Source organism: Heloderma suspectum, chromosome 3, assembly GCF_057233095.1.
Source record: "Heloderma suspectum isolate Gila_16-S chromosome 3, 16-S_ref, whole genome shotgun sequence".
Lineage (NCBI taxonomy): Eukaryota > Metazoa > Chordata > Lepidosauria > Squamata > Helodermatidae > Heloderma > Heloderma suspectum.
In genome coordinates, this window is record NC_139460.1 from 280,398,460 (window position 1) to 280,426,224 (window position 27,765).

The window sequence follows — 27,765 nt, forward strand, 5'->3', positions numbered from 1 at the left end:
TCCTCAAAGGGCTATGGGGATCACCATGCCAGGGGCTGTGCCTAGGGGCCAGGGCAGGCAAATGTGTCCAACTCTGGCAGCTGCGTAACTTTGGTCAAAGGCGTTCCTGAATCCAACTCTGACAGGTGTGTAAGACTTCGTTGTATCAAACTAAGGGCTCTTCCCAACCCATGCAAAGCTGGGACTGTTTGCTAGCTCATAAAGCGAGAAGGATGAGTACTAGCTAGCAAGGAGAGTTAAAAAGAAGAAATGAGCTTTCATACTAAGAACATTTTGGAGGCAATGTAAAACATCCATTGCTAGAGTGTTTATAGAACTAAGGCTGCTTGTCTTCAACTATAGCTGAACACACAGAAATTAAGATTACATTTTTCCAGTGCAAAGGTACAGTTGTTGGAAAATCATCACCAGCTTAATTGTGTGTGAGGCTGCTTCACAGCCATAGGAATGGGGCCTCAAAATAATGGTGGCAAGCTTAGTCATATATCCTAATTACATGAGTGCCGAACTTTATGTAGTCAAACTGAAACCATCCACACAAAAGAAGAATATATCAAAAGCTTGGGGCCATCTTTGCAGAAGTACAAGTAACTTTCATAATGTTTGCAGAAGTACAAGTAACTTTCAGGGGAGGGGGGACCCCAGATCAGTCCAGTGATGACTGAGCATGCTCAGTTGGCACAGAGTCCTAACTGACTGTTAGGCAGAGGTCATGGAAATGGGGGAATAGAGTGGCTGGAAACCTAAACAGGAGCATTCTACACCATATACGGCACCATTTTGTTGCAGGTCTGATCTGCTATAGCAGTGTCAGACAAAAGCTGAAAAGAAGATTCTTCCAGGGAAGACATTTTAGGGGAAGATCAGTTCCTGCATAGATTTCAACGCAATGTCATTGCATCTAATTTGCTTTGTCTCCGAATAACGGGTTAAATTTCAGATAAAACCCATGGTAAGGATTATTTTCTATGCTTTAGAATTAGTGTATGCTGAAAAGAATCTCAGGGGAAAAAACATGAAAGAATTTATACCTGGTTTCCCACCATGGAACTTTATGACCAAATGCTATTCTGGATTTTGTGCATCAGCCAGTGACCTCTAAATTACACAAAACTAAAACATATGACGTCCTGAAACTTTCGGGAACTGTACTGGATGCAGTATGGTAAATAAAAAGAAGCAAAGTTCTATATGCAAAAATGGATAACTATGGAAACCACTCTTAAAAATAACCTGTTCTTTGTAGAAACAATCACTTTCACATACAAAGTGCTCATGCAAATCAGGTAGCACATTTGTACAGCTATACTCACATGTTGGGAAATGTAGGTTTGTGCAAGATGTGAAAGAACACATCTTTGTTAGGTTTTAAGCAGGCAACGAATGAATGGCATATTTTGAAATCTAACATTTGCAAGATTAAAATATTCAGACTTTTATCTAGCCCATGACCTTGGAAGAAAGGTAAGGTCAGTCTTATTTTCAGCTGCATTCAAATTTTTACAAAACAGTCACACAGCACTGGTGGAATCCATGTTGAGTTTTCACTGTAGATTGCTCATCATTTCATTATGCTTCATTATGTTGATAACTGTCAGAAAGCATTAGAAGCTCGGGTTCTGAGTAACAGGACTGAAATGATAATCTACAAACAATATACTTTCTAGGGGAAATACAGTAGTGGACTCAATTCAATTAGAATAAGGCAAATGCAAAGACAATCTAAGTGATACTTGCAGTTTACAGTAAGGCCCTTTTTCATTTCATAATAACCTGAAGTAAAAACAGTTCTTAACAAGAAAAACTAGTATTGTGCAGGTTTTTTTTTAAAAATGGCCCCGTTAGCTTAAGTAAAGTATCTTGAAGGGAGATATTTTCATAATATATGTTAAGGCCATGCCAAAAGGTCAATTGCCTTTTGTTTGGATAGCCCAAGAGGCCAAATTATTCAGTGTCATTTAAACAGAGACGATTTGCATTAGGCTTTCAGGCTGGACAGACAACACTAATTACCTTGACCCAATCAAAATCATTAATGATCTTGATAAAATAGAGTCTCTAAACTGTTCTAACTTAATGGAAACTACTTGTGATACATCTCTCTCTCTCTCTCTCTCTCTCTCTCTCTCTCTCATTCTCTCTCTCTGTCTCTCATACACACAAAGTTCTTTTAGGCACCCGATTAAAACATTTTTATTTGCCCAAGCATTTTAATTGGTTTTTAACATTGTGGTTGATGAGTTGTTTTTATCCCTCTCATTTTTGGATTGATGCTTTACTGTATTTTATTGTTGATGTGTTAGCTTATCTTTGTACACCACTCTGGAACCTACCTTTTGTGTATGAAGGGTGATAGAGAATTTTGTAAAAATAATATACACATGAATGAAAATACTGTTTTGAAAATAGATGCAAATGTATGCTAGTCTCATTGGCAGAAGTGGGAAATATATATGCCCTGTCAAGGGGGAGAATTCCCAGGATAATTGAACACGTCTAAAAGACACATCCTTAGAATAAAGTGAACGTCTTTTGAAGTAGGTATATATTGCTTCTCAATGTCATATTTTATTCATTTATTACATTTTTACCTTGCCTTTCTTCCATGGTGCTCATGGCAATGTACATGGTCCCTGCTGCCATTTTATTCTGACAACTCTGTGAGATTGATTAGGCTAGAATAATAACTGGCCAAATACTCTCCCCGTTTTTATTTGTCTGTATCTATATATAATTTCAGCCATTCATTTGCTGAAATAACTGCATTGCTCTGAGGGGAAAATTTCTCTATAGCCTGTATGCATGTTTATTGTAAGTCATTCATGTCATCTCCATATCTTAGCATACAGCTGACACAGTCACTATGCTTTAAAACTGCAAGTGTGCAGTTCCGAATATATGGCTCAGGCAGACAGCTACTCAGCATATCCAGAATGCCAAAAAAGAACTGGATCTGACACAGAGGCTCCCCTCCTTAATGACGATACCAGATCAAATATAAACCCAGTTCACATGTCACAACAACCCACAGTTTATTAAACTGTGGGTTGTTGAGAATGAAGTGGGAACAAGTAAGCAAGCTCGTTCTCACTGCCCAATTACTCCTGCTACAGTCAGGTGGAGCTAAACAACCCAGGGATACTCTGTGACATCTGAATCCAGAATTGTAGGTTGATGGGGGAGGAACAACCTGACTTGTACCCAAGAACAAACCATGGGTTACAAGTCTGAGCTGTTCCTCCCCCAACAACCCACAATTTTGGGTTCGGATGTCTTGATAAAAAACCCCAGGGATAGAATGTCCCTTGGTTGTTTAGCTCAGTGCAAATAGCTGGGAGGCCAGGAGCCAACATACATGCTTGCTCCCACTCATTTAAACAAACCCACTGACTCTGAAGGAGTCTGAAGCCAAAAGGTATCATCCTACAATCAACACACAGGGCAGGACTTGCAAGTGCCAATGAAGAAGCATTGCCAGCCTCCCACTGATGGCAATTGACCCAGGGAGTAGAGGTCTGTGAGCCCCTTTTATTTACTGGACACTGTGGGTTGATGGGAATAGTGCCCCCCAGGAACCATCTCAGTGAAACTGATGACAAGGGGTCACCCTGTATGCTTACTAAAGACACTGCCTATCCACCCACTTCCATCACCATGCAGTCTTCATTGAAAACAGCCCAGCCCAGCCCACCCCCTCCTCTTTCATCACTAATCTCCAAATGAAAACAGACAGTGCCTAATTTCTATAATCCGTCTCCTGCCCACCTTCACTAGGAGTGGCATGCACATTTTATCAGACTTAAGCCCCACCCACCCACCATATGTTGTAAAATCATCAGTCTCGGCATTGACTTTTGCTCACTGTTCATACAAATATCTGAAATGCCACAATCTGTCTTCTGCTTAGATTAAGCCACAAACATAAAATCTGAGCGACTGGTTTAAAAAGAATACCACGGGTGATCAGACTGCTCCCATAAGATTTATTTTTTTAAAACCCACAATATTCTTGAGCCAAGGTTTTGATGCTGGGGATTTTAGCAATTTATAGGCAGTTGTGCAGTACATTTCCTAACTACTGCATACAAATTAAGCATGCAATTTTCATAATTTGTCCTGGAGATTGTATAAGAAGTGTGGGGGACAAAAGCTTTCTAGTTTCCTTTCTACCAGTACAAAATTCAGGCAAAACAGAAAGCTATTAAAATTTGCCTTTCCTGGCCTGGAGAGTTAAGATGTAGAACCAAAGAAAGTAGCTATTAAAGAAACCACTACCCAAGGAACAATGATGTACAAAAGTGGAGACTTGTGGATGTCTAACAATTAAAATAAATAATAATACCTTCCTCCCTACAAAACTAGGAGGGAGAGTAATTTTCTGTTCAGTCCAGGTGTTTTTCTCTAAATTACCCAATACTACTTTTTTCACCTGGCCTAATAGTGAACGGAAACCTGATTTTACAAGCCAATGGAGCAGAGTGTATGTTTTTGCTAGAAGAATGGGTCTCAGATTCTATGTTTTATTTCTTCATTAGGAGGCCGTCACACTGAGCGATTACTAAATGCAAGGCTGAATGAGACTACTGGGGTTAAAGAGAGTATAATGAACAAAGAAGGTGCCTGATTATTATAGCTGTCAGCACAAGCGAATTGGGTTTATCACCTGGTTTAACCAACTGGTAAGAAGGACTGAGATAAGTGTGAAAGACCCTCTCATGCTTGTGTTCTTCTCCATTTCCCCTTGTCAAAGAAGTTAGGCAAACCAAGAATCTTCCACTGAAACAATTATTTAAAGGAAGTTCTTCCCCCACCCATCCCCTGATAACATGACATGTTATCTGAAATGCCAACCTGCCCAAACTTTTGTTTCATTTACACTTACGGTTTTGTTTTTTTGTTTTGAAACAGAAATCAACTCTGACCTGAAGCTTCATTCTGTTGTGTGGTGATGCTTGTGTTGGTATATTCCAGGAGTAGGCAGGCTGGTGCCTTCCAGATATTTTGGACTCCCATTTCCCATAATGCCTGATCACTGCCCATGCTGGCTGGGACTTATGGGAGTTGTAGTTCAAAACATCAGGTTTGTCTACCCCTGGTATACTTTCTGGTAAAGGTATACCATGTCAAAAGGTACAAGTCTTCTGTCTCTTTAAACTTTCTTAGGAAGAGAGATGGTCCGCAGGTGCAGCATGTCCAGTCTGACTATTGCAGTGATGGGAAAAATGTGCTCACTGTAAGTTGTTCCATTTCAGAGCTCTTAGGGCGCACTCCTATAGGGATAGTCGGCTGCCTCCAAACTCAGAGGCAACCGATTATCCAATACATGGTGGGCAGAGCGCGGAGGGGATATTCTCCTCCACACGTTGGCTGCCCTGCATTTGCAGCTAGACAGACGATTTCAGCTGTTTAGCCAGGGTGCTTTGGAACAGGAGGGAGAGGCTGCCAGCACATAGGAAGCGTCATAATGGTGCTTCTGCTGTCCTCTCCCCTCCCGGCCCCCAAGAACACTCCCTTTTCACCCACTCCGCACTGCTCTTGTCAGCAGGGAGCTGGGGACAAACTGCACTGCCTACGAGGCACCGGGGGAGGGGAGTCGGTTTTCTGGGAACCGATCTCTGAGAGCTTGCTCCGAGCTCAGTTCCCAGAAAACAAAAAATCCTATGGCTGTCTAGACACTGTCTAGCGGCCATAGGATTGCGCCCTTAAAGGAACGAAAGCCAGTCTCTCTCTTTTCGAATATGGTCATCACCCTACATATAGTGTAAGAGTGAGGCAGAGCTGGAGTTCTCAGTACAGTGTAAGTAAGGAAAGCCCTCCTTAGAGACTCTTATTTTTCCTGGCCTATTGGAAATAATAATAATAATAATAATAATAATAATAATAATTTGTTTCATGTTTCCAATTGAGTTGTTTAAAATACTGTTAAGATACATTAATTATGAACTGACATCTGATTGGCTGGACTGAACAGTTATGTCCTGATGAATTGTTTAATGGATGGCTATTCATTTATTGACTTACAGAATTTTATTGTATTTTATATATTGAGATATGTGCATTTTTTTCTTTTTTTCTTTGACTTTGTCAGTTTTGATGTAAGCTGCCTTGAGTATATTATATGGAAAGATGATATATAAATAACATTGATGTGGACACTGTATTGTCCATGCCACAGAAGCCAGACAAGTCAGACAACAGAGCTCTTTGTTTCAGGAGTATGGAAAGTTGGGAAAGAGATAATATTCTGGATGTGAATAGCTTCTTTAAATTGTACAGAACTTACCATGCTCTTCTCCTTCACATTCATTAATATTAGCGCTGTGCTGAAACCTGACCTACACTTTCGCGGCCTCTTTGTTTCCACACGAAACAGGCAGTCATTTTTCTGCCTCTTTCGTCAGGCTGCTGAGAATTTCAGAGAAATTTCTCAGGGTACAGGGCTTCAGTGCTTACCTTACTGTAAGGAGGTGGCTGAGGGGGTGTGTTTGCTCTCCATTTCCCCCCATTCTGTTCTTGCAGCCTCTTCAGCTTCTTGAGCTTCTTGGAAAGCCCCCTGGAGGACTTAGCCAAGACTTCTTCCCATGGGGCTCTCCAGTGCGGCTGCCTGCTGAGTGCCTGAAGTTCAGCGAGGAGTTATTGTTATTGTTCTTCTTATTTTTATTGTTGTTGCTATTAACAGGACTTCTAACAGCAACAAGGCAAAACCAGAAATGCCTCTCTCAGCTTTCAAGCACTCTGCAGGCTGAAAATAAACAGATCGAAAAATTCGGTACAGTGCTAATTAATATATACAAAAAGAACATCACACACACACACACACACACACACATCCTGCCAGAATGTTTCTGTGGTCTACTCCCACATGGACAGCAGACCAAAATAATGGCCTCTTATCAGCACACTGTACACCACACTGCTGGAGGATAGGGTAGTAGAATTTACTAGCATTATGGCAAATAAAAAGACCTGAACATCATAAGTCCACAGGGTTTCTTCAGCTATACCCTTAGCCAAAAAGCTTTGACAGTATATCTGTACCAGCATCTGCACTATACTTTAAAGCAAGTTCATACCTCATAGGAAACTGCCTAATACTAGGTTAGTCTATTTGATTCTGTCTAGCCTAGTATTGTCTACGACTAGCCCAGTACTGACTGGCAGCAGGTTTCCAGAGTCTCCAGAAGAAGTATTTGCCGTCACCGGCTACTGATAATTTTTGCTAGATGTCAGGGATTGAATCTGGAGCCATGTGCATGTAAAGCCTGTCCACTGAGCCACAGACCTCATATTATCTGTCATAACGCCAACCAAGACATTCTTCCTTCATATAACCATATAGAAATTCAGAACAAAAGAGACTGATCAGAAAGAAAATATCCACTTTGGACAGAGCTTGCAACCTGCCTCCAAGATCAATGATATTCCCAGATTTAATCACACACATAAGACTCAATTCATGGATTGCAGCCAGACATCCAGAATCAATGCTATCCTTTGCCCATCCATCTCCTACTCTCTCCTTTTGTTAGTGTTCTTCCAGCTCAAATGTTTTGTCTTGTCTACAGACTGGCTGCTAGAAAATCTGACCAGACCTGTATTCCTATAGATTCAAAATCAAAATATTCAGCAAGTTATTACACCACTAAACAATCTCCATGGAACATATTCATTATGACTTAAGAGATATTTCTTTGGGGTTTTGGTTTAACATTTGAAAAATATTTCTACCTTTGGTTCAACTGTTGCTTTCATAAGATCCCAGTCATGCCATTATTCACTAAAGCTTCATTCATCCTAGTTATCCTTTCTCCAACTTCCAATCCCTCGAATTCCTCCAATTTCTAACCACATTTTAGTGGGTTTAGAGGTATCTACTTTCTACTGTGGAAAGACAATTAAAGGCAGACTAGTTCCTGGCATGTTTAGCCAATATGTTCTTCAGAGTTTGGCCATCTTGATCACTGTGAATTGGTAATTGGGTGGTCCAGGATTTAAACAGAAGAACAGTAATGTTTCTTGATAGTTAGGAACCTCAATCCAGCCTTTGGAATGTAATACCAGTCAGATTTTGGGAAGGTGACCAATCCACCTCCACCCCACAAGCTAGTTTGTGGAAGAGATAAATCATTTGGAACACATTTTGCAGTTTGAATACAGAGGATGAAGGCCAAGCGACACATTTTTTGAAACCATAGCTATCAGTTAGGTCTTTCTTTTTTCTTTACTCTTAAGTAAATGAAGCAGGCCCAACCAGGATGCTAGCATCGGGGGGGGGGCTTTAACCATTTGCCCCTGCTGTGGTTCTGATCTGGATTGGGCCCTCAACGCCTATAATTTTCATTGCCAAAAAGTGATCCAGCTTCTAGTTATGTCTTCAACATAACGTGCAGTGTGAATCTGAGAGTGGGGAGAGACCTTATAGGAGGGGTAGGAAAAGTGGTGTCCTCCAAATATTTTTGACTACCACTCCCATAATCCCTGACCATTGGCCATGCTAGCTTGAACTGATGGGATCTGTAGGTCAAAACATCTGGAGGAAACCAGGTTGCCTACTCCTAGACTAGACAGATCCCAACACAGATGGCATTATTTTCACAGGCATCACATATGGTACCATGGACATCATCTTCAAATGTAACGACAAACCTCCCAGCTAATTTTATCTACATGAAGACCTGGAATTAGTGATAAGTTCTCTTTGATAATCTTGGTTTGGAATCTTGATGTCTCCATCAGCAGAACTGAAAAGGGTTAACTAGCAAAACCCAAATATAGAAATCTTGAATTATATATGGCTTAATTCTCAGTCTACATCTAGCATAGCCAGATGAAAAACTTTTGACTTCAGGTTATTACACCTTGTCAGATCTGTTCATTATCGTGTTCTAGAGCTGGATTTGGAGACAACATTAACAGTTTAATGTTCTGGCTATTAGAGATATCAACATCAGCAGAACCATTCTGCATTCATTTCTAGTCTTTGTAAGGACAAAGTTGGCTGAGAGACTGTATAGTGCTATACATTAGCCATTAGCCATGCTGGCTGGGGTGTTCTCATCCAAACCATCTGGAGGGCACCAGCTTTCCTACCCCTGGCTTATAGCTTAAAGATGGTGAGCTAAAGCTAAAGTGTAGCTTTGTGGGGTTCAAGTAGTGGCTCTTTGGCAGCCTGGTGCAGATTCAGAAAATGTGCTGCCTGCTTCAGGAACCTATTTGCTTCCACTATGGAAGGAGAATCTTTAAAGCAACCCTGAAGGGGGACCAGAACTTTGCATCTCAGCAATGTGGTAAATTAGTTAGCAAAACAGGATTCAGAATCCATTTTGTTCTCTTCTTGTCTCGCTTCTGTTAGCCATTAGGTAATAAGCAGGAACAACAGGAGACTAATCAAAGACTATCAGGAGACTCTCTTTAAGTGCACAGCCCACCACAGAAAATATTTGCCATCCATGTACCCATGTCCCATACAGACTGAAACTGTCACATCCAGTCAGGAAACGAAAATGCCTGTCAAAAAAGATTTGGTCAACTTACCACTCAAATATTGTTAAATTATCAAATTATCAAATCCAGTATGTTTAAAGCATTATATTTATTAGAGCAACAAAGACGATGCTTTAAAGAATGAACTGGTTTTGATAATTTTGATAATTACAAACACAAATTTGTTAACTATAATTGTGAAACTATGAAATTTCTTTTTTTTTTAATGAATGAATTATTATAACTTTTAAGGATGTATGGTAAGGTTTGTATCCATCTGAATGATTCACTGAACAGTTGTTCTCTTTGACTTTTGACCCGGAAGAGCAAGGTCAGACTACAATTGGAACTTTTTTAAAAAAAAGAAAAGAAATTGAAACAGAAATAAAGAAAAGTAACAGAATTATTATTTATTTTCAAGAACAAGTCAGGTCATTTTTTTTTCAAGGCAGTTGTGCTATGTATGCAGCAGGGCAATTCTTGAGGCACGATCATCAGCTCCTGCAGCAAACAAGATGGAGTCAGTAGCCTTTGTTTGGAGATGCTAGCAGTTATACAAGGTAGCCAGCAGAAGCTGATAGATTTGCCCCTGGCTCTTGTATGGTGAGAAGCCTAGCAGCCATCACTCCTGCTTTTGAAAACAAATGATCTAATAATGATTTCTTTAAAAGATAAGCTGCCACCTGCTCAGTGGCATTCATGGTTTCAAGGAATATTTGACAATATTTGACACCTTCAAATAATAGATGATCGACTTGCAATATCTGACATGTCAATTGATTGGGGTATTAGCCCTACTTCTCAGCTAACTTCTGGAAATTTCCTGTCTCCAGCACTCAGCCGTCATATTCAGCTTTTGAGGAATCAGTTAGGGTGCTTTGCTTGCTAGAGTCAAGAAGTTAGATGAGATGCTTATTAGCTACCAATATTGCAAAACAATATTGTTAAAACAATATTGGTGCAAATCAACATGCCTAGTAACTTAGGAAGGCTTTGTAGTTGCTCCAGTAGCAGCAGCATTGACAGCAGAGGAAGGGAGGGAGTGTTCCCCCCCCCCCCCGGCCATCTGCTCTCTAATGTCTGGTATGCTTCTATGGCTGTATGCAAGACAAGAACTGTTGGAAAATGTAGATTCCCCATTGCTCCCAACATAGGCCGACAGTGCTGGGAAATTAGACATCAGATGTGGGGAAGGTAAGAGAGAAATCCCAATCCCCTTCCTCCACTGCAGCAAAAATATAAGGGGGTAGGAGAAGGTTTGGAATAATATGTGTGGATGGGTGTGAGGTAGGGAGGTAGTGACAAGCTGGAGAAAAATAAGTGGTAATGCTTGCTTTGTACTGAGCAGAGCATTACAAACCCATAATGTCCTCTGAGCTGTGTTCAGATAATGTTCAGAACAATTGCTATAAATTACTACAGTGTTTTCACTTTAGTCATACCCTCACTCTGCGTTGACCCTTGCACTTTCTTAACACAATGAAGTTCTTCATCCCTTCTTCCCAGGCCTCCGTGCAGTTCACAAAGACGGAGTAACAGATTAATTAATCTGGCTGCCTTACCCAAGCAGCACTCTGATTTTCCTAACAGCGAATGGTCAAAAAGTCCCAAATGGCAACCACATCAGCTGAATTCTGCTTTCTGGCGTTTCAGTAACAATGGAGTTGCAGCAATTATTGGCCTGGTGACATAAGCATGCTTAGAGTACCATCCCTCTAGCCTTCTCTTGCTCCAAGCTTTCTTGTGAAATTAAGATATAATCCTCTCATTCATAAGAACCTCCCAAAGTGCATACTCAGGGCCAAACTAAACAGTCTGGTAAGCATGAATAATTTAGCTATGTTTGATAGATTTCCTTATGCTGACATTTGGACTGTGGCAATTCAGGATGGAGAGGGGTTAAACCATCCCCACCCTGGTTTTCCCCCAAAATTTCAACCTCCTGTGGGAATTTTTAAAACAACAACAACAAGGAATTTCAGGAAAAACAAGTGGGGGGAAAAGTTTAACCCCCCTCTCCCAGATCGCCATGGTCCCAATCTGAATCAAGGCTGCACATTCTTACACATAAGGAAATCTATCACATATAGCTAAACTGTGCATGATTACCAGAATATTTAGTTTGGCCTCAGGGTGCTTCTCTATAAGGCTTTTATTGCACTATTTGCCTCATTCACAAAATTTTATTTGGCGTCCAAATGACATTGTCTCCATTCACAGCCCTCCCATGCTTTCCCAGTGCTTCTTCAGTTTTTTTTTTCTTACATGCAAAATCTGTTAAGAAAGGACAGAACAGCTGCACATTGTCTTTTCACTGTTAGCACTAGGACCCTTCTGTCTGGAAGCACCCTCAGAGTTTGTTCTGCTCCTTGGGATTTTAAGAAGTTACTGTAAATGCCTTTTCAGGTCAAATTCATGTAAATACAAAATGTTTATTTCCTATAGCCATAGGCCATTGCAAACTAAACCCACATACAATACAGAGACATGTTTTGCTTTAGTTGAATACCGGCAATGCATTTTTTGGGCAAAATTGTTGTGGACCCTGAAGAAGGTAGGGCAAGGCCTAGAGAAAGAAGGATAATATCTTGTCTTGTTCTTAGAAACTAAGTAAACAATTTCACTGGAAAGAAACTCCTGTGGTAAATATCTATGGAGAGTATTACTGAATAGCAGTGGTTAGATGTTGTGTTAACAAACTGTTACAACCAGGAATAGGATGTGAATGTATTAATTTATTCATTTATTTCCTACATTTTTAGACCACCCAACAACCGAAGTTGAGAGCCATGCAGTAGTACATTTCATTTGCTTTTCTGTCATCTGTAATCAATGTAACCAAAAAGCCTATCTCAATTTTCACCCACATAAATAAACATTCTAATGACTGAATCACACAACCCTTTTCCCATGGTGGTTACATTCTGAAGCAGCCACAACATCCTGTGGTGACCGATCTTGTGAATGACCCAAAAAGCTTCAAGATTATGCCTGCCATTTCCTGTAGCTAGGATTCCTGATATGATGTGGGCAAAGCATTCACATGATCAGTGCAGAGGCAAGAAACTTAAGAGAACAAATTGCGGATAGCAATTTTTAGCATTTGGGTGGCAGACAAGTTGGAAAAGAGCTGCCTGGTGCTGCTAAGCGTGTTTTCCATGACTGTTCGTTCAAACCTTCCTGTAACTTGCTGTCCCCTCCTTATTTTTGCTGATGATTCAGTTAATCAGTTAATTCATATGCTAGTTTGCAAAGACTATATAATATGTTGCTTGTGAATTGTGAGGGAAGACTCTTGTACTGTAACTCGGACCTTCGGTGTTGTTTTGGTTTCCTCCTCAAGAGCTATTGAGATTATTTGATTTTGACCAAATAAAGTCACTGAAGGAATTGTACTCCAAAACAGAATTGTGGTTAATTTCCACAACACCAGTCACAATGCCAAAGACGTGTAAAGGAAGTGTGTAAAAAAGAACCGTGTGAATCAGCTCTTAGGTTAAGCCAGTGCAAGTTAACTTTGTCCATTAGGCAGATTACACAAAAAGAGAGAGGAAACGTATTCTGAGTTGCCACAAATCAGCTTTTACATGACTCAGTTTCCTTCAGAGGCTCTTTTCTTCCATTTTCTGATTACACTAAGATATGCAAGCCTATTATTGTTCCTCATTATGTGTATACAGTACAGCCTTGAGGCCCTTCTACAGTACAGACAGCAAAGCAAAAAAAAAAGTGTGTGTGGGGGGGACTTGAGCCTCCTATTCTTGCCATTGACCTACATACTGTCACTTTAATTGCTAACTTCATTTTCTGTTGTGTACCAGGAGAGAGGACCTGGTATTGACATGTTGGGTCGACTTGTTTAAAAAGGAATTGTTACTGAATGTTCCTGTCACCAACAAGACATTTTTCATCGCGGGATGTACATCTCTGGGGAGTGTTTCATGTATAAATTATTGAAGCAGCAAGAGAAGAAGGAAAGGAAAATAAATAAATAAATAAATAAAGAAAGAAAGAAAGAAAGAAAGAAAGGAGTCTGACTTACGAGTGCAGGGCATGGAGGCGGCATCGTTTTCTGCTCGGAAAAATCCCGGGTCGCAAGTGCAAGAGGTAGAGCCTTCCCAGATGGAGAAACTGTGAGGTGGGCACTTAGCACAGGCAACATCTGTTGAGAGGGCCTTGTAGTATCCAATCTTGCAAGCTTAGAGAAAAAGCAGGAAAGGAAGAGCGTTATTGGCATAGACCTTGATAATAAACTGGTACCTCATTTAGTCAGCATCCAGACATGGGGGCATTTTCAAAAGGGGGCAAATGATGTCCACTTAGCCCCAGGAGAGAAATTAACCAGCCAACAAGCACTTGATTGCTAGCTCTTCAACTGAGGAAGGCAATAATTCCAATGAGAACCCCTTAACAAGCAGACCCAGAGAGCTTACAAGAGGACCTATAAGCATGCTCATGCAGCAACTTGGTTGGAAAATCTGTCTCATTTTGTTCTCTGCATGGGTTTACTATGTAAACCCTACTTCTTTGCTTCCCACCTGCAGACAGTCACACATTAAAGCAAACAGGGTGTAGTTGTTTTAATTCCATGACCACTTCAGTAAGGCAGCTGAAAGTATGACACTGCCAATTTTTGAGATGGAGCAGAATAAGACCCCACTGAGATTGGCAGCCAACTTCTTAGTCTAATATGTACAGAAATGGCCATTCTCCCTTCTAGCAGAGCCAATTAATTTTCCCCCACTCCAGAGCTTGTACATATCAGTGGTTCCACTCTTTGACACAAACTCCCTATGTGCAGTTGCCATTCAGTGACATCAGCTTAATAAACGTGATGCTTACATGGATGGCTACTTTTACCTCATTTAGATTTTAAAAACCAAGAAAAACACTCTGAAGTATCATTAAGAAAACCTTTTGAACAGTGGCCCACAAACCTGTCCTCTAAGAAATTTGGCCAGGGCTAAAGATAAAAGTCATTCTACAGCAGCAGACATTGAAAACAGACAGAGCCATCCAGGCAGTTTTATAAAGGATGAAGAGCAAAAGAAATGAGGGCTGTTGCCAATATTTACAGCATGATTTACTTTTGTGGCTCTTAATTTATCACTAGTCCGCCTTTAGTGTCCCCTTGCTCTTTGCCTACAGTAACCAACATGCATTCACTTCCAGTTTTTCTTCCATTTACTCCACATCTTTTATATGATTTAATTCCCCCCTCCCTTTTATGATGCAGCTGTAAGAACCATGGATTTTTGCAACATGTTTGTAAAGGTGCAAGTCACTTCACCCTTATTAACTGAAGCCATTTATGGAATCTCCTTAACGATCCAAACTTTACGAAGTGTGGTGCAGCATCCATAAAATTTGCTATGAGATCAATCTTGCCCTTGCTTACTTCAGCTGTCACCGGACCGGGGAATCTTATAAAAACACATAGCTCTTGTGAGTATGATTTATGCTTTCAGAGTTTACACACATCACATAATTAGATAGGGTTCAACTTACAAGGCACTTTCTGGCTATGCTTCAGATGGCCTTGGAGTTTTGATTAAACTCAGAGACTGCAACACTGGCAAAGAGACACAGTGGGGTCGAGCACAGCCTCCCCACATCAAACACAATTAGTCCCTGAACACAAATGCAAACCTATTGGGTATGGTCCATCATTCAGCCAGCTGCATCAAATAAAGGCAGATTGTGTAAAAATGGTGAGCCTCCTTATAAGATGAGCAGCTAGAAGGTACAAATTACCCCAAGAAAAACTGAGGTTATGGAATTATAATAATGTTAATAGATTTGATGTGGTTAGTGTAAAGATATTTGAATATTTCCTCAAGCACCATTACAAATGTTTAGACAATGAAAGTGGAGATTCTGGAAAATAGTCAGGGAAGTTTTAATGGAACTCACAGTATTGATATAGCAATGCTGAGTATGCCTGAAGTTGGACTGGATTCAGTCTATGTTACATTGCCTCAATTCTATCCTGACCTGCAAAACTGCTTCTAGTGCAGAGGTTTTGCAAAAGAAAATAGTGCACTTCTGGCTACTATCTGAGTATTTTGGATGGAAGTTGCATGCACAGGAAACTTTGCAAGCTATCCAGGAAACACTCTCTCACGCTGCGATGCTGGGCCAGAGTGCTGCTTCCTCACTGGAGGCTTCCATATGTATACAACTTCAATCTGAAATCATAGCTGGTGGTTGGAAGTGCACTCTTTTGACCCTGCCCTAGGCTAAACTCCCTCATTGTTCAGAATGCTAATACACCACCCTAGCTCAACATTTTAGTGACAATTACAAAACTGTGTCATTTCTGGATTGTCAAGGAAGTACTCTTTCAAGAATTCTTGAATGAGTCCTCAAGAATGACCTCGGTAGACTTTTAAGAGTTGCAGAAATAGCTGTGCTCTTTGTCCCATTCTCTTACCCAAATATTACCCAACATAAAAGTTCTGTTTCATATGACCAAAAGACCCTCTGCTTCCCATGAGAGCCAACTAGATGCCTTTCAAAATCCCAGAAGCAGGGTATGAGGGCAACAGACATCTTCTGCTGTTGTTCTCCAGCAACTGGCTTGAAGACATTGATAGAGTAAAAATCTGTGAGGGTGAATAACAGGACTTAATCCATTGTGGAACTTGGTCCTATGGGAAATTCACCTGGTCACATCCAGTAACCAATTTTTGGAAGCAAACAACACTCTTTTTATACAGGAAAGCCTTCTGCATGAGCCAGTGTAGTGTAGTGGTGACTGACTGGGAGCCGGGAAATCCGGATTCTAGTCCCCACTTGGCCATGGAAGCTCACTGGGTGACATTGGGCCAGTCACAGACTATCAGCCCAACCTACCTCACAGGGTTGTTGTGAGGATAAAACAGAGAGGAGGATAATGTAAGCCGCCTTGGGTTCCTTGCAAGAGGAAAGAAGGCAGGATATAAATGCAATAAATAAATAATAATAAATAAATAATATATGTACAGTTTATTGTGATTTTATATGGTTTTAAAAATTGGATGGAACTGTATTTGTTGATTGGTTTATGTTGCATGCTGCTTTTGGTGATTTTCATAGAAAAATGGCCAAGAAATATTATAAACAAAGAAAGAAACCCAAGGGATCAGAACTCACAATCTTCACTTAAGTTCTGGCATTCATTTATTAAGATGAAAAAAAAAATCTATTTTCTGGATTTGAACATGTGGTTTTTGAGGTCTGTAGCATGACATTTCTTTTTAGGCAGCTTGATACTCAAATTAAGCTGATATGACAGAAAGCAGCAGAGAATGTTGGAAGGCAGAGATATGGGGAGAGAGAGTGTGGGGAACCAGAACTTTACGACTAATTCCTCACCCTACGCCCTAAATATCTTTCTTGCACTTGCCTGATGCCTTTTAAGAAATAGAGAATCCATCCAACAGGACAAGAAATGCATTCATTTTCACACATGACACCGAAAAATGCTTTTGAGCTTCTGTCCCACAATTTATGTCTCGTTCAAATAATGTTAAGGAAACGGAATGGAGTCATAGTTAAAATGAATGTACATCCTAGCCAATGTAGGTTTTCCATTCACATTTCCATTTCCATATAGACTAATTTAAAGGGGCCATGATGGCTTAGTGGTTAAGACGCTGAACTGCAAACTGGAAGGTCGGCAGGACAGCAGTTCGAGACCCGAGTGCTGCGTGATGGAGTGAGCTCCCGTCTTCAGTCCTAGCTTCTGCCAACCTAGCAGTTCGAAAGCAAGAAACTGCAAGTAGATAAATAGGTACCGCTTCGGCGGGAAAGGTGACAGCGTTCCGTGCACCTCGGTGTTCAGTCATGCCGGCCACATGACCACGGAAGCGTCTTCGGACAGTGCTGGCTCTTCGGCTTAGAAACGGGGATGAGCACCGCACCCTAGAGTCGGACACGACTGGTTGGGGACACCTTTACCTTTTTATAGACTAATTTAAGCAAAAACACATTTAAGGCTCATCTGTGGCCATGCCCTTGAGTCACTATGGTGCTGTTCCTTCCATATTTCAACCCAAGTGTTTTGGCAGAAAGGGCTTACTGAGCCCAAATTTGTTATTCTCCAGTTCTCTCTCTCTCTCTCTCTCTCTCACACACACACACACACCTTTTCTTACAAGCATTACTTTCTTTTACTTCCTCCTGCATTAAACCCAGTTCATTAATTTTTCAGGATCCAATGAAAGCTTTCTCTGAGGCACACAGCCATTTTGCTCAAGCAGTAGAAAATCGCATAACTGAATTCAGAGTTTTCTTCATTTTGCTGTATTCAGACTCAGTACATTCCAGCTCTTGGCACCTTACTCTATTTGCTAATCCATTGCATTTGTTCAACATTTCTTTACATCTTGACAGTCTTCTATGTCACAATCTAATCCAACTCTTTAAAGGGTTTCTTTTTCCTTTCTTTTCTTTCTTTTTTGGCACAGAAAAACAGCTGACACACCTATTATGACTGACCAAGGGCTATTCAACAGAAAACAAACTTAAGATATTATACAGTATTTTTGAATGTTAATGAATTGGTAGAAAAACCAGTAAGCCTGTCTAGAGCCCCATTTCCTGGAAGTCTTTATTGCACACTCAAGACAATCCTTCATTCTTTTCTTTCTTTTGGGGAGGATTTTATGGAGAGGACAGAGAGTGTGAATGGTATTCTTACATGGCTGGCAAAAGATGCCATTATAAAAAGATTAGGTCACATGAGCAATACCAACTTTGAATTCAATTTCCTTAGCTTTGCCTTAATTAGTTCTTTCTGTTAGAAAGAGACAGAGAGTGAAATGGGGCCAAGGGGGAACATTTTCTTTTATTCCGATCACATACCGACATGACAAGGTTATTGTCTAAAACATAATTGTTTTTAAGATTTTACAATGAAAGTTCTGAATCAGGGAAAAACAGAATTGTAACACTGTATGGACTCCCTGACCTGTCCCAACATATCAATTTTATTTCACATACAGATCATTTCAATTTTTTTAAAAAAAGACATAAATGTAGTTAACTCTAGGCTATATTGTGGTCAACTTATTTTCCAAAATCAATGGCATTCATTTCAACATAATGGCTCCAATCTAAATATAGTCATGTGCAAGCAGGTGTTGCATGCAGTGCCTCATGAGTCAAAGCTGTATGCAGGAAGCACTGCAGGATATGCTTTCCAACCACGTTAAGAGTGGCAGACTAATATCACCCAATGAATTTGAAAGGTGGATATTAGGATCTATCCTTTTAACACAGAGATCCAGTTCATGTTTACCCACTTAGAATGGATTTTCCACATGCACACACCTCCTACTCAACCTATCAAAAGATTTTTGAATCAGGACAAGTCAGCTCTGTGTGTGTAAACAGGGCTTTCCCATTGCCTTACAGATAAACTACATGTTACCCTAATCACATACTTGAAGTGTATCTTTTTTTCCCCTCATTCTAGCGTAAGCATACCTGGGCCTGATTCAGATTGGGACCTCAGCACTCTGGGCGAGGAGGGTTAAATCTCCCTTCATACCATTTTCCCCTGAAATCCCCCCTCCCCACAGGGAGGGGAGGAGGTTAAAAAAAGAAAAAGGTTATCCATTGAGGCCAATTCCAGGAAAAAATGGTGTACATGTGTTGGGGAAAACGTTTAACCCAACTCTCCCAGAGTGTGGCAGTCCAGATCTGAATCAGAGCCACACATGCTGACACAACAGTAAAAAGAGAGAGACATGTCTCAGCTACACCTACACGACTAGCGTAATGTGCAGTTTGGCTCTTGTATGTATAAGGATAGAACAAGGGTGTATAAGGATAGAACTAATGGTGCTTGCGGATCTCCTGTCTGAAATAGCCAGTAACAAGAAGCCCATGTAGGTGTAAGGCATTGACAGTAGTCATCTGACATGATCTCAAAACTGTATGAGGCTCCAATATGCGCACTGTGTTCCAAAATTACAGGTGTGCTGAATTTGCCATGTTATAGAATCCCAATTGCATATCTGGACAATTCGTAAATTCCATAAGAAAATTTGCCATGTAATATTGAACAGCAGGGCATTTCCTCAGAGTTCCATTTTCAACACTTGGGAACAACTAAGCAGTTTTATGGGATGCGTGTGCATATGCGTCTGTGTGTTTGTGTGTGTGTGTGTGTGTGTATGTATGTATATATGTATATGTGTGTGTGTATATATATATATATGTATATATGTATGTGTGTGTGTGTGTGTATGTGTATGTATGTGTGTATATATATATATATAAAATATTTGATGCATATGTTTTGGATGGGGTTTTCTCCCATGAAAGGAGCTTTATATCCCCAAGGATATAAGGTGTATGTACCTTTGTTCTCAAATGGTAGCAGAATATAGAGAACCTTCAATAACAAGGAAGCATGTGCAATAGAGGAAAAATAAATTCTTTAAGGAAACAGGCTCAAGTAACTCACTTCCTATCAATTGTCTGCAGACAAAAATAGCAACAGCATTATTTTTTAAAATGGCAAAAAATGCCTTGCTAGTGTCTTGTTGAATGCATTTTAGACTGATGATCACTGGTTTACAATATCAAGAGCACCTGCTACCTCGGAAAATAGCTGCAATTTATATTTTAGCGGCACTCGGTGAAATAAAAAGATAGAAGTTTCATTTCTTCCCCTCCTCTCCCTTCCCCCCCTTTAAATAGATAGATTCTTTTTCTCAAATTATAACAAAACCACATCTGCCACACAGGCAGATAGCTTCTTGTTACTTCTCTTTTTATTGTTATTACCATCTCGGAACAGATTTCTGGATTTTAATTATAGAACTCCATTGTTTGGATAGCCTCTCTTGATGAACTCTCTATCCCACACCAAAAGCCCCTCAGTCATTGTACAGCTGTTTTAGTCCCTTTTTTTGAGAAGCCTTCTTGTGATTGGCTCTTTTGACCCAAAAGTCAAAGGAGGGGGTCTCCCTTGCATCCCCAAGACAAATAGCACAGGTCTTACTGCACTGTCCTTCCCCAAAACGTGGAATACAATTCTTTTTTTCAGACCACTGGCAGAGGACACATAATTGTTTGGGGGAAGGGTTAAATGGGAATGTTTTAAATAGAATGAATTATCGAATCTCTTGCAAAAATTACATTTTGCAAAAATTACATTTTTCTGGTCCAATCTAATTACTCAGTGCAATGCCTCAAGGGTGATATGGAGTCTTAGAAGTCAGCAGAACAAAAAAGAAGAAAGAATCTTCTCTTGAGCCCTTCTTACATTCAAGCTGTAGAATTCAATATGATGTACCAAATTGCCAAATAAAAACAGCTGCCTTTGATCTTGGCGGTGTAATAGCTCTTGTCCCCTATTGTTGGTGACTGCATGTATCCTGTAGATTAAGTAAGATATCTGTGTCCTTTACATCAGAAAACTGATGAGAGTTAAAAAATATTTTGTACTGTCAATAACTATTTTCATATCGCATCCCTAGCTAGAAAGAAAAGAGAAAAAGCAACAACCAAAGATTTTTCCTTACTATACTCTAATTTGAGAGGATGCTTAAGGAAGTCAGCCTTGCTAATTGCCCACTTGTCTGGGGTAAGTGGCAATTCTTTTTGTGTGACAGAAGCCCGCTGCTCAAGTCATTCTGTGAAATTAAGGTAGGCTAGTAGCACTTTTTGTGGGCTGCTAATCCCACCCCCATTTCAAATTCAAAATCAATATATCTCAGTGATGCCACTTACGCCCTTTTATCTGTATGAAATGTGGTTTTGAATCTTACTTGTCCAAAGAACAATTTTATCAACCCACTGCTCTTTAGTTGGTTGATTCGGAGACTTCCAGTTACACGCTATACATAACTTTGCAGCTAAGAACGTAAGAAGAGCCATGCTGGATCAGACCAAGGGTCCATCTAGTCCAGCATTCTGTTCACACAGTGACCAACCAGCTGTTGGCCAGGAACCCACAAGCAGGGCATGAGCACAACAGCACCCTCCCTGGCTGTATACAATTAACTTCCAGCATTTCTTTCCACTGTCCATGCTGGCAGAGGCTGATGGGAACTGAAGTCCAAAACATCTGTGGGGCACAAGGTTAGGGAAGGCTGATTTATGTCCTCTGCAGAATACAAAATGGTAAACACACTGTCAGGGCCAGACCAAGGCCATCCGTCCCACAATTCATATCTGGGCTGTGTATTCTCTAACTCAGCATCTGTGACGTCACCTGCTGGGCCTGAAGTGCAGCAAGAAAGTGATACTGCTCTGTTGAACCAGCAACAGCAGAAGGTCAAGTACCTAGCATCTTGGTCTATCCAAGACTTGGCCAATCAGGGATTTCATATTACCTGCCAATTGCAGGTGCCAATGCTGCATATTCCTATTGCCTGAACACAGTTCTGAGGCATAACTCAGGCAATGAGCTTAAGCCCTGGAACCCCCTCCCATGTTTCTACCTACCATTCAAGGGAACCGTTCTATCAGATTTGTGAAATACTCCGCCTTTTCTAATGTCCAGAAAGACAGTCTTCTCACTTTGATATCCCAAGACATCTTCACCCACTTGCTGCTTTTAAATCAGCACCTCACTCACAAATGGTAGTTCAGGGCTCATTGAAATGTGTATTGACTGGATTTCTAGAGTGCTGTCAGGACCTAGGATGCTTCAAAGGGGTAAGGCCCCAAAGAAAGGCTATGTTCATTTGACTAAAGACCACAGGCACTGTAGGAAGGCAGTCAGTGAACAGGATCCACTGGGATTTCTCAGATTTGCAAGGAGGGGATGAGCCTAATATACTGGCAGGAGGATGGGGAGTCCTGCTTATGACTAGTGGGTGGGGATGAGAACATTCATGGGTGGTGGGGGGAGGAGAGACAGAGTCTGTCATGAAGCATATTTGAAGGGAAATAATTCAATTAAGGTTAGCTAGGATGGCCCAGAACATCTGGGGAACTTAAAAACACTTGGCAAGTTAGGAGGAGAGGTCTGAGAATTCTTGTTAGCCTCCCTCAAGACATAGGCATCCTGATGACCTAAAGGTATGTGTTCAAACCCTTACGTCATCTTCAGAGGCCCTCCTCTAGGAGCCCCCACCATAGGAAGCGAGGCAGGTGGCTACAAGAGATGGGGCCTTCTCAATGGTGGTGCCAAACTTATGGAATAAATTCCCCAAAGACTTTTGCCTGGCACCTACATTGTTATCTTCTTGGCACCAGGCAAAGACCTTTCTTTTCTCCCAGACATTTTAGACACCTAGTCCTAGGTTATTATGGCTGTTTTAGCAATTCCTGTGCTGTTTCGTGTTATGCACTATATTGTACTTTATTCTTTTAAATATTTGTATTATATTTTATATTTTAACTGTTCTATGACATTTTAGTTTTTACTGTTTGCAATCTGCCTACAGAACATTATAAATGTGATAGATGGATGGATGGATGGATGGATGGGGGACGAGACTCAGGGGGCCAGTCCTACTCTCTATCCCCGTCTCTGCATTCATCCAGTTTAGAAAATCTCCAGAGGTATTAAGGACTCTTCTGAAACCTCTCAAAGGGTTACTATCCAACCTCAAGGTAACAAAATGTAGCATAATGAAGTTTTCTAAAGAGATCAATAACTAATGGTCATACCTTACAGCAACCTTTCCCAGCCTGGTGCTCTCCAGATGTTTTTAGACTTCAACTCTCATCAGCCCCAAGCATAGCCAATGGTCAAGTATGCTGGGAAATGTGGTCAAAAACATCTGGGGGGCACCAGGTTGGGAAAGCCTGCCTTATTGTGTAATATGAGATAGTATAAGTAACTGAGACCTCTAGAAAGTTCATGACCATCCGTCTTTGATTTCATCTAATAGTACTTAAGGATGAAGCCTTTATTTTCTACATAGTTTGTGGGTTCCTAAAGATCTGAATAGAGAGAAGGGAAATAAAATAAAGGGAAAATGTGCAGCAATATATCAGTCCTTTAATAATGAAAAATAAAGGTTTATAACTTAATGTTGCTGCAGTGGTCCAAACATGGTCTGAAAGTGCATGAGGTAGCCACCTTGCTAAAGCTAAGCAGATCTGGGTCTGGTCAGTGCTTGAAGGGAAGAACAGCTGGGAACCAAATGTAGTCACAATGGAAGAAAGGTGGGATATAAATGTAATACATAAAATAAAGATTGAATAATGTCAGCTATCAGGTCTTTGGCTCTCTGCTCTCTTAACTTATTATTATTTTATTAAGTATTAAATTTCTTAGAGGCTTTTCTTAAAAAATTGTATCACGACTACTTACAACAAAATTAAAACATACAAAAAATTATGACAATTTAAATCAGCTAAAAACAATTAACAATAAAATACTGCAATTCAAAAACAACTCAGTTAAGCATCATATGCTGTCAAATGCCTGGAAATAGAGGGAAGTCTTAACCTGGCAAACAAAAGACACCAGGCAGACCTCACTGCGATAAAAACATAAACGTTCCACAAGCCCATAAATATGAAGTGCCATGCTCTTATGAATAGTCTACTAACAATGCCATCCTAAACATGTCTTCTCAAAGGTAAGTCCTACTGAGTTTAATGGAGCTTGCTTCCAGGTAAGTGGATATAGGATTGCAGCCTAAATAAGATTTCCATCATTATAGTGGTCATTCTTAGCGATCTAAAAAGGAAACTAGTCCCCACTCGGCCATAGAAGCTCACTGGGTGGTTTTGGGCCAGTAACAGACTGTCAGCCCAACCTACCTCACAGGGTTGTTGTTGTGAGGATAAAATGGAGAGGAGGAGGATGGTGTAAGCCGCCTTGGGTTCCTTGCAAGAGGAAAAAAGGCGGGATATAAATGCAATAAATAAATAAAGAAACGCTGTGGAAAGCAGCAGAAGGACATCTAATGAGCCGCAAGTTGAAATTAATTGGGCTCATTTAAGGACTACAGTGGGAGACAATACAAAGGTAAATATAACCAGTCAGAATAGCCTTAACAATGAAAAAGGACCCAAAATGCCATTGCTGATTCTCACTATCAAAGCCCTATATAGCAACCCCATCAGAATGTCATGTTTGGTGGTATTACACTCAAATAGTCATTCATATGCACTATTCTGAGTGTTCATATGCTGCCACAATGTCTAAAGAGCAAGCTATAAGTCTTCATAGTTACAAATAAATGCTTGAAAACCTAGAAGGGTTTTGTTTTAAGCCCTTACCAAAATGCCTCACAACGAAGAAAAATAGCTCATCGTACGTGTGAGAACTGCTTCACAATTTCAGAATGCTGGAGGTTATGCTAGGTATATTTGGCACCCACTTCAGGTCCATTGCCTTTGCAAAGATTGCTCCAACTTACACTTGATTTTTTTTTTTTTTCAGTTGAACAACGTTTAATACTGGTGTCAGCAGCAAGTGGTGCTGAGTGAACAATAATATCTGAACTAGCTTTCCCATTTCAAACTGCTCAAGCTGCTGCTATGCTTATTATAGGCTTCATCTGACTTGGGGAATTTAATTGCTTTTGCAGAAAGCAGTTAAGATTCAGGAAATGAGTCAGCTAGTACATTTCAGGGAGCTAGCCATTTTTTAAAAAACTCAGCGAATCATTTCACCCTTTATTCAAGCAACTATGGGCAATCCATGATGACATGGTTAAATTGGCACCTTTAAATTGGCACCTTTTTCCTGTAACATGGAAAAGCTAAGGGCTGTTTCACAGAGGTATGTTTATCCCTGAATTGAATAATAACTTGTAGATGTGAATGGGCCATCATACATATAGGATCACAGGTAGAACTTCCAAAACTTTATTGTCACATCAAATACAAATGCATGTATTGGAAGCCCAATGCTATTTAAAAAAAAAAATGTGTGTGTTTGAAAAGCAGCTTTGGAATACTGTGACTGAGAAGGGAGAAGTAGCAAAGGAGGGAAATGCATCACCTAAGAAATCTGGAAACAAGGCTTCCAAAGGACCACCTGTCCCCATACAGGCCTGCCTGCAAACTAAGATCCTCTTCTGAGGCACTCTACTGCTGCACCAGACTTTAGAGGTTAGATGTGAGGTTACCAGGGGGAAGGCCTTCTCTCTTGTGAGTCTTAACTCTGCAACACACTCCCCAAGGAGTTGTCACCTCCCCAAGGAGATTTCACCATTATTATCTTTTAAGTGCCAGGATAAGTCTACCCAGTCTTATTTAGTAAAGTTTTTATGTCACGGCTTAATTTATGACCCCTTATTACTGGTTTTAGAGTTTTTATTGTTATTATTGTTATTTCTTGTTGTGATTTTAAAGTGTATAACATAAGCTTCCTTAAAGACAGTTTAGATTGGAGGGACAGGATACCAATTATTTAACTGAATAAATAAACAGCCCTTTCCCCTATCTCTTCTACCCCCTCTAAATTGCTTCCTCCAGTTGCTTCGCCCTCCATATGGGATTTCAACCAGATCACAGCTGAAACTCCAAAGTGGAAAACCGCTGTGGGAGGCAATTTAGAGCAGGGAAACAGCAGGCTGTGAGAGCTGGACTATAAGGAAGGCTGAGCGCCGAAGAATTGATGCTTTCGAACTGTGGTGCTGGAGAAGACTCTTACGAGTCCCCTGGACTGCAAGGAGGTCAAATCAGTCCATCCTAAAGGAAATCAACCCTGAGTGCTCATTGGAAGGACAGATAATGAAGCTGAAGCTCCAATATTTTGGCCACCTAATGCGAAGAGAAAACTCCCTGGAAAAGACCCTGATGCTGGGAAAGACTGAAGGCAAAAGGAGAAGGGGACGACAGAGGATGAGATGGCTAGATAGCATCACGGATGCAATGAATATGAACTTGAGCACGCTCCGGGAGAGAGCGCAGGACAGGAAGGCCTGGCGTGCTATGGTCCATGGGGTCACGAAGAGTCGGACACGACTGAACGACTGAACAACAACAACAACCCCACCAAACTCATTGTGTATCCATTCTCAAACACCCCCATCCCCAAACTGTTTTCCTAAAAATAAAAACTGCATGGGAGCTCTCTCTGATGCATGCATTTGTGCATAACATGTAGTTAGCCAGTGGAAACCAGTTCACACATTGAGCAGCCAGACACCAAGTGTACTAAAATCAAGTGATGAACAGGCATGTCTGAATCAGGCCCAGTTTCAGTCTGGAAAAATTCATGTTGACATACAAGGAGGGTCCAGCCACAGGTTGGTGTGTGTACAGAATAAGGTTGTTCTTTTTCTATGACATCAGATTCAGTGGGGATTACAAGTTAGCCAACTGAGCAAGCCTTTACAATCTTCTCCTCTTAAAGCTTACTAATTGCCTGAATCCTCACATAAACAAACCCTAATCCCATTGTCAGGAGGCCTGCTTACAGGCTTCCTTCCCCAATTTTGGGGAGGGGAGGAGAAGAGAGAGAGAGAGAGAGAGAGACAGAGACAGAGGGCATTGACAGGAACAGAGATCTGCACCTGCAAACGTAGTCCAGTCTGCTGGGATTATCTCTCACCTCTTAAATGTAAAACAGCTCAGTGAACGGGCAATTAAACTCCCAAAGTTAGATGAAGGCTGTGATAGTGCACAGTAGTAGCTGGACTAGCTTGAAAATGGAATGGCCAGCATTTCCTCCGATTGCTGCCAACAGCACTGTTTTAAATGTATGCAGTAGGAGTAAGTAAGTAACTGTTGGAAAGCAAGAATTGACCATCAGATAGCAGTACCATATAACAAATATTTTGGGCCCACAAAAATGGGACAGTCTTCCCCTGATTTGGGAACCAGTATCTCTCTCTGAATGCTGAGTTATGAGAGGCTGTTACTGCCATAACAGAAACTTTGTGCTGACTTGTGAACAACTTTGATGGGGATGTTCGCCTGCCCACTTGGGTCGAATTGCCTAGGTCCTATCTTTGTCACCACCTTCAATGTTCCCTGCACCTCTTCACTGCCATTGTAGTCACCTCCTTTGTGCAGTCTCTGATTCTGCTGTTGTCTCTCACCAGAGAAATGCAGAACTGCATTGAAGCTGCACATATGCAGTTGCTGTCTCTCCTACATGTTGCCTGGAGAGAGGAGGCAAGGGGAGGGGGGAGGTAGCTCAGTAGCAGAGTACCTGCTTTGCATTTAGAAGGTCCCAAGTTCAATCCCCAGCATCTCCAGGTAGGGCTAGGAAATAATTCTGGGCTAGATGGACCAATTGTCTGACTCAGTATAAGCCAGTGTCCTATGTTCCTAGGAAAGACTATGCCTCGCCTGAACAGAAATGTATTACTCTGCATGTTTGTGACTAGGAATAGCTGTGGCAATGCTAAGAATAGGAGAAAG

The 27,765-nt window shown here is 40.9% G+C and overlaps 1 protein-coding gene across 1 annotated transcript in view; it reads right to left on the reverse strand.

Annotated features, from left to right (window-relative positions):
- Window positions 1-27,765, reverse strand: part of EPHA4 (EPH receptor A4) — a 186,579-nt gene that overhangs the window by 96,094 nt on the left and 62,720 nt on the right. Inside the window, exon 4 of the mRNA XM_084847095.1 lies at window positions 13,526-13,681. Coding sequence (XP_084703221.1) covers window positions 13,526-13,681 — 156 coding nt within the window. The remainder of the gene's footprint in view (window positions 1-13,525; window positions 13,682-27,765) is intronic.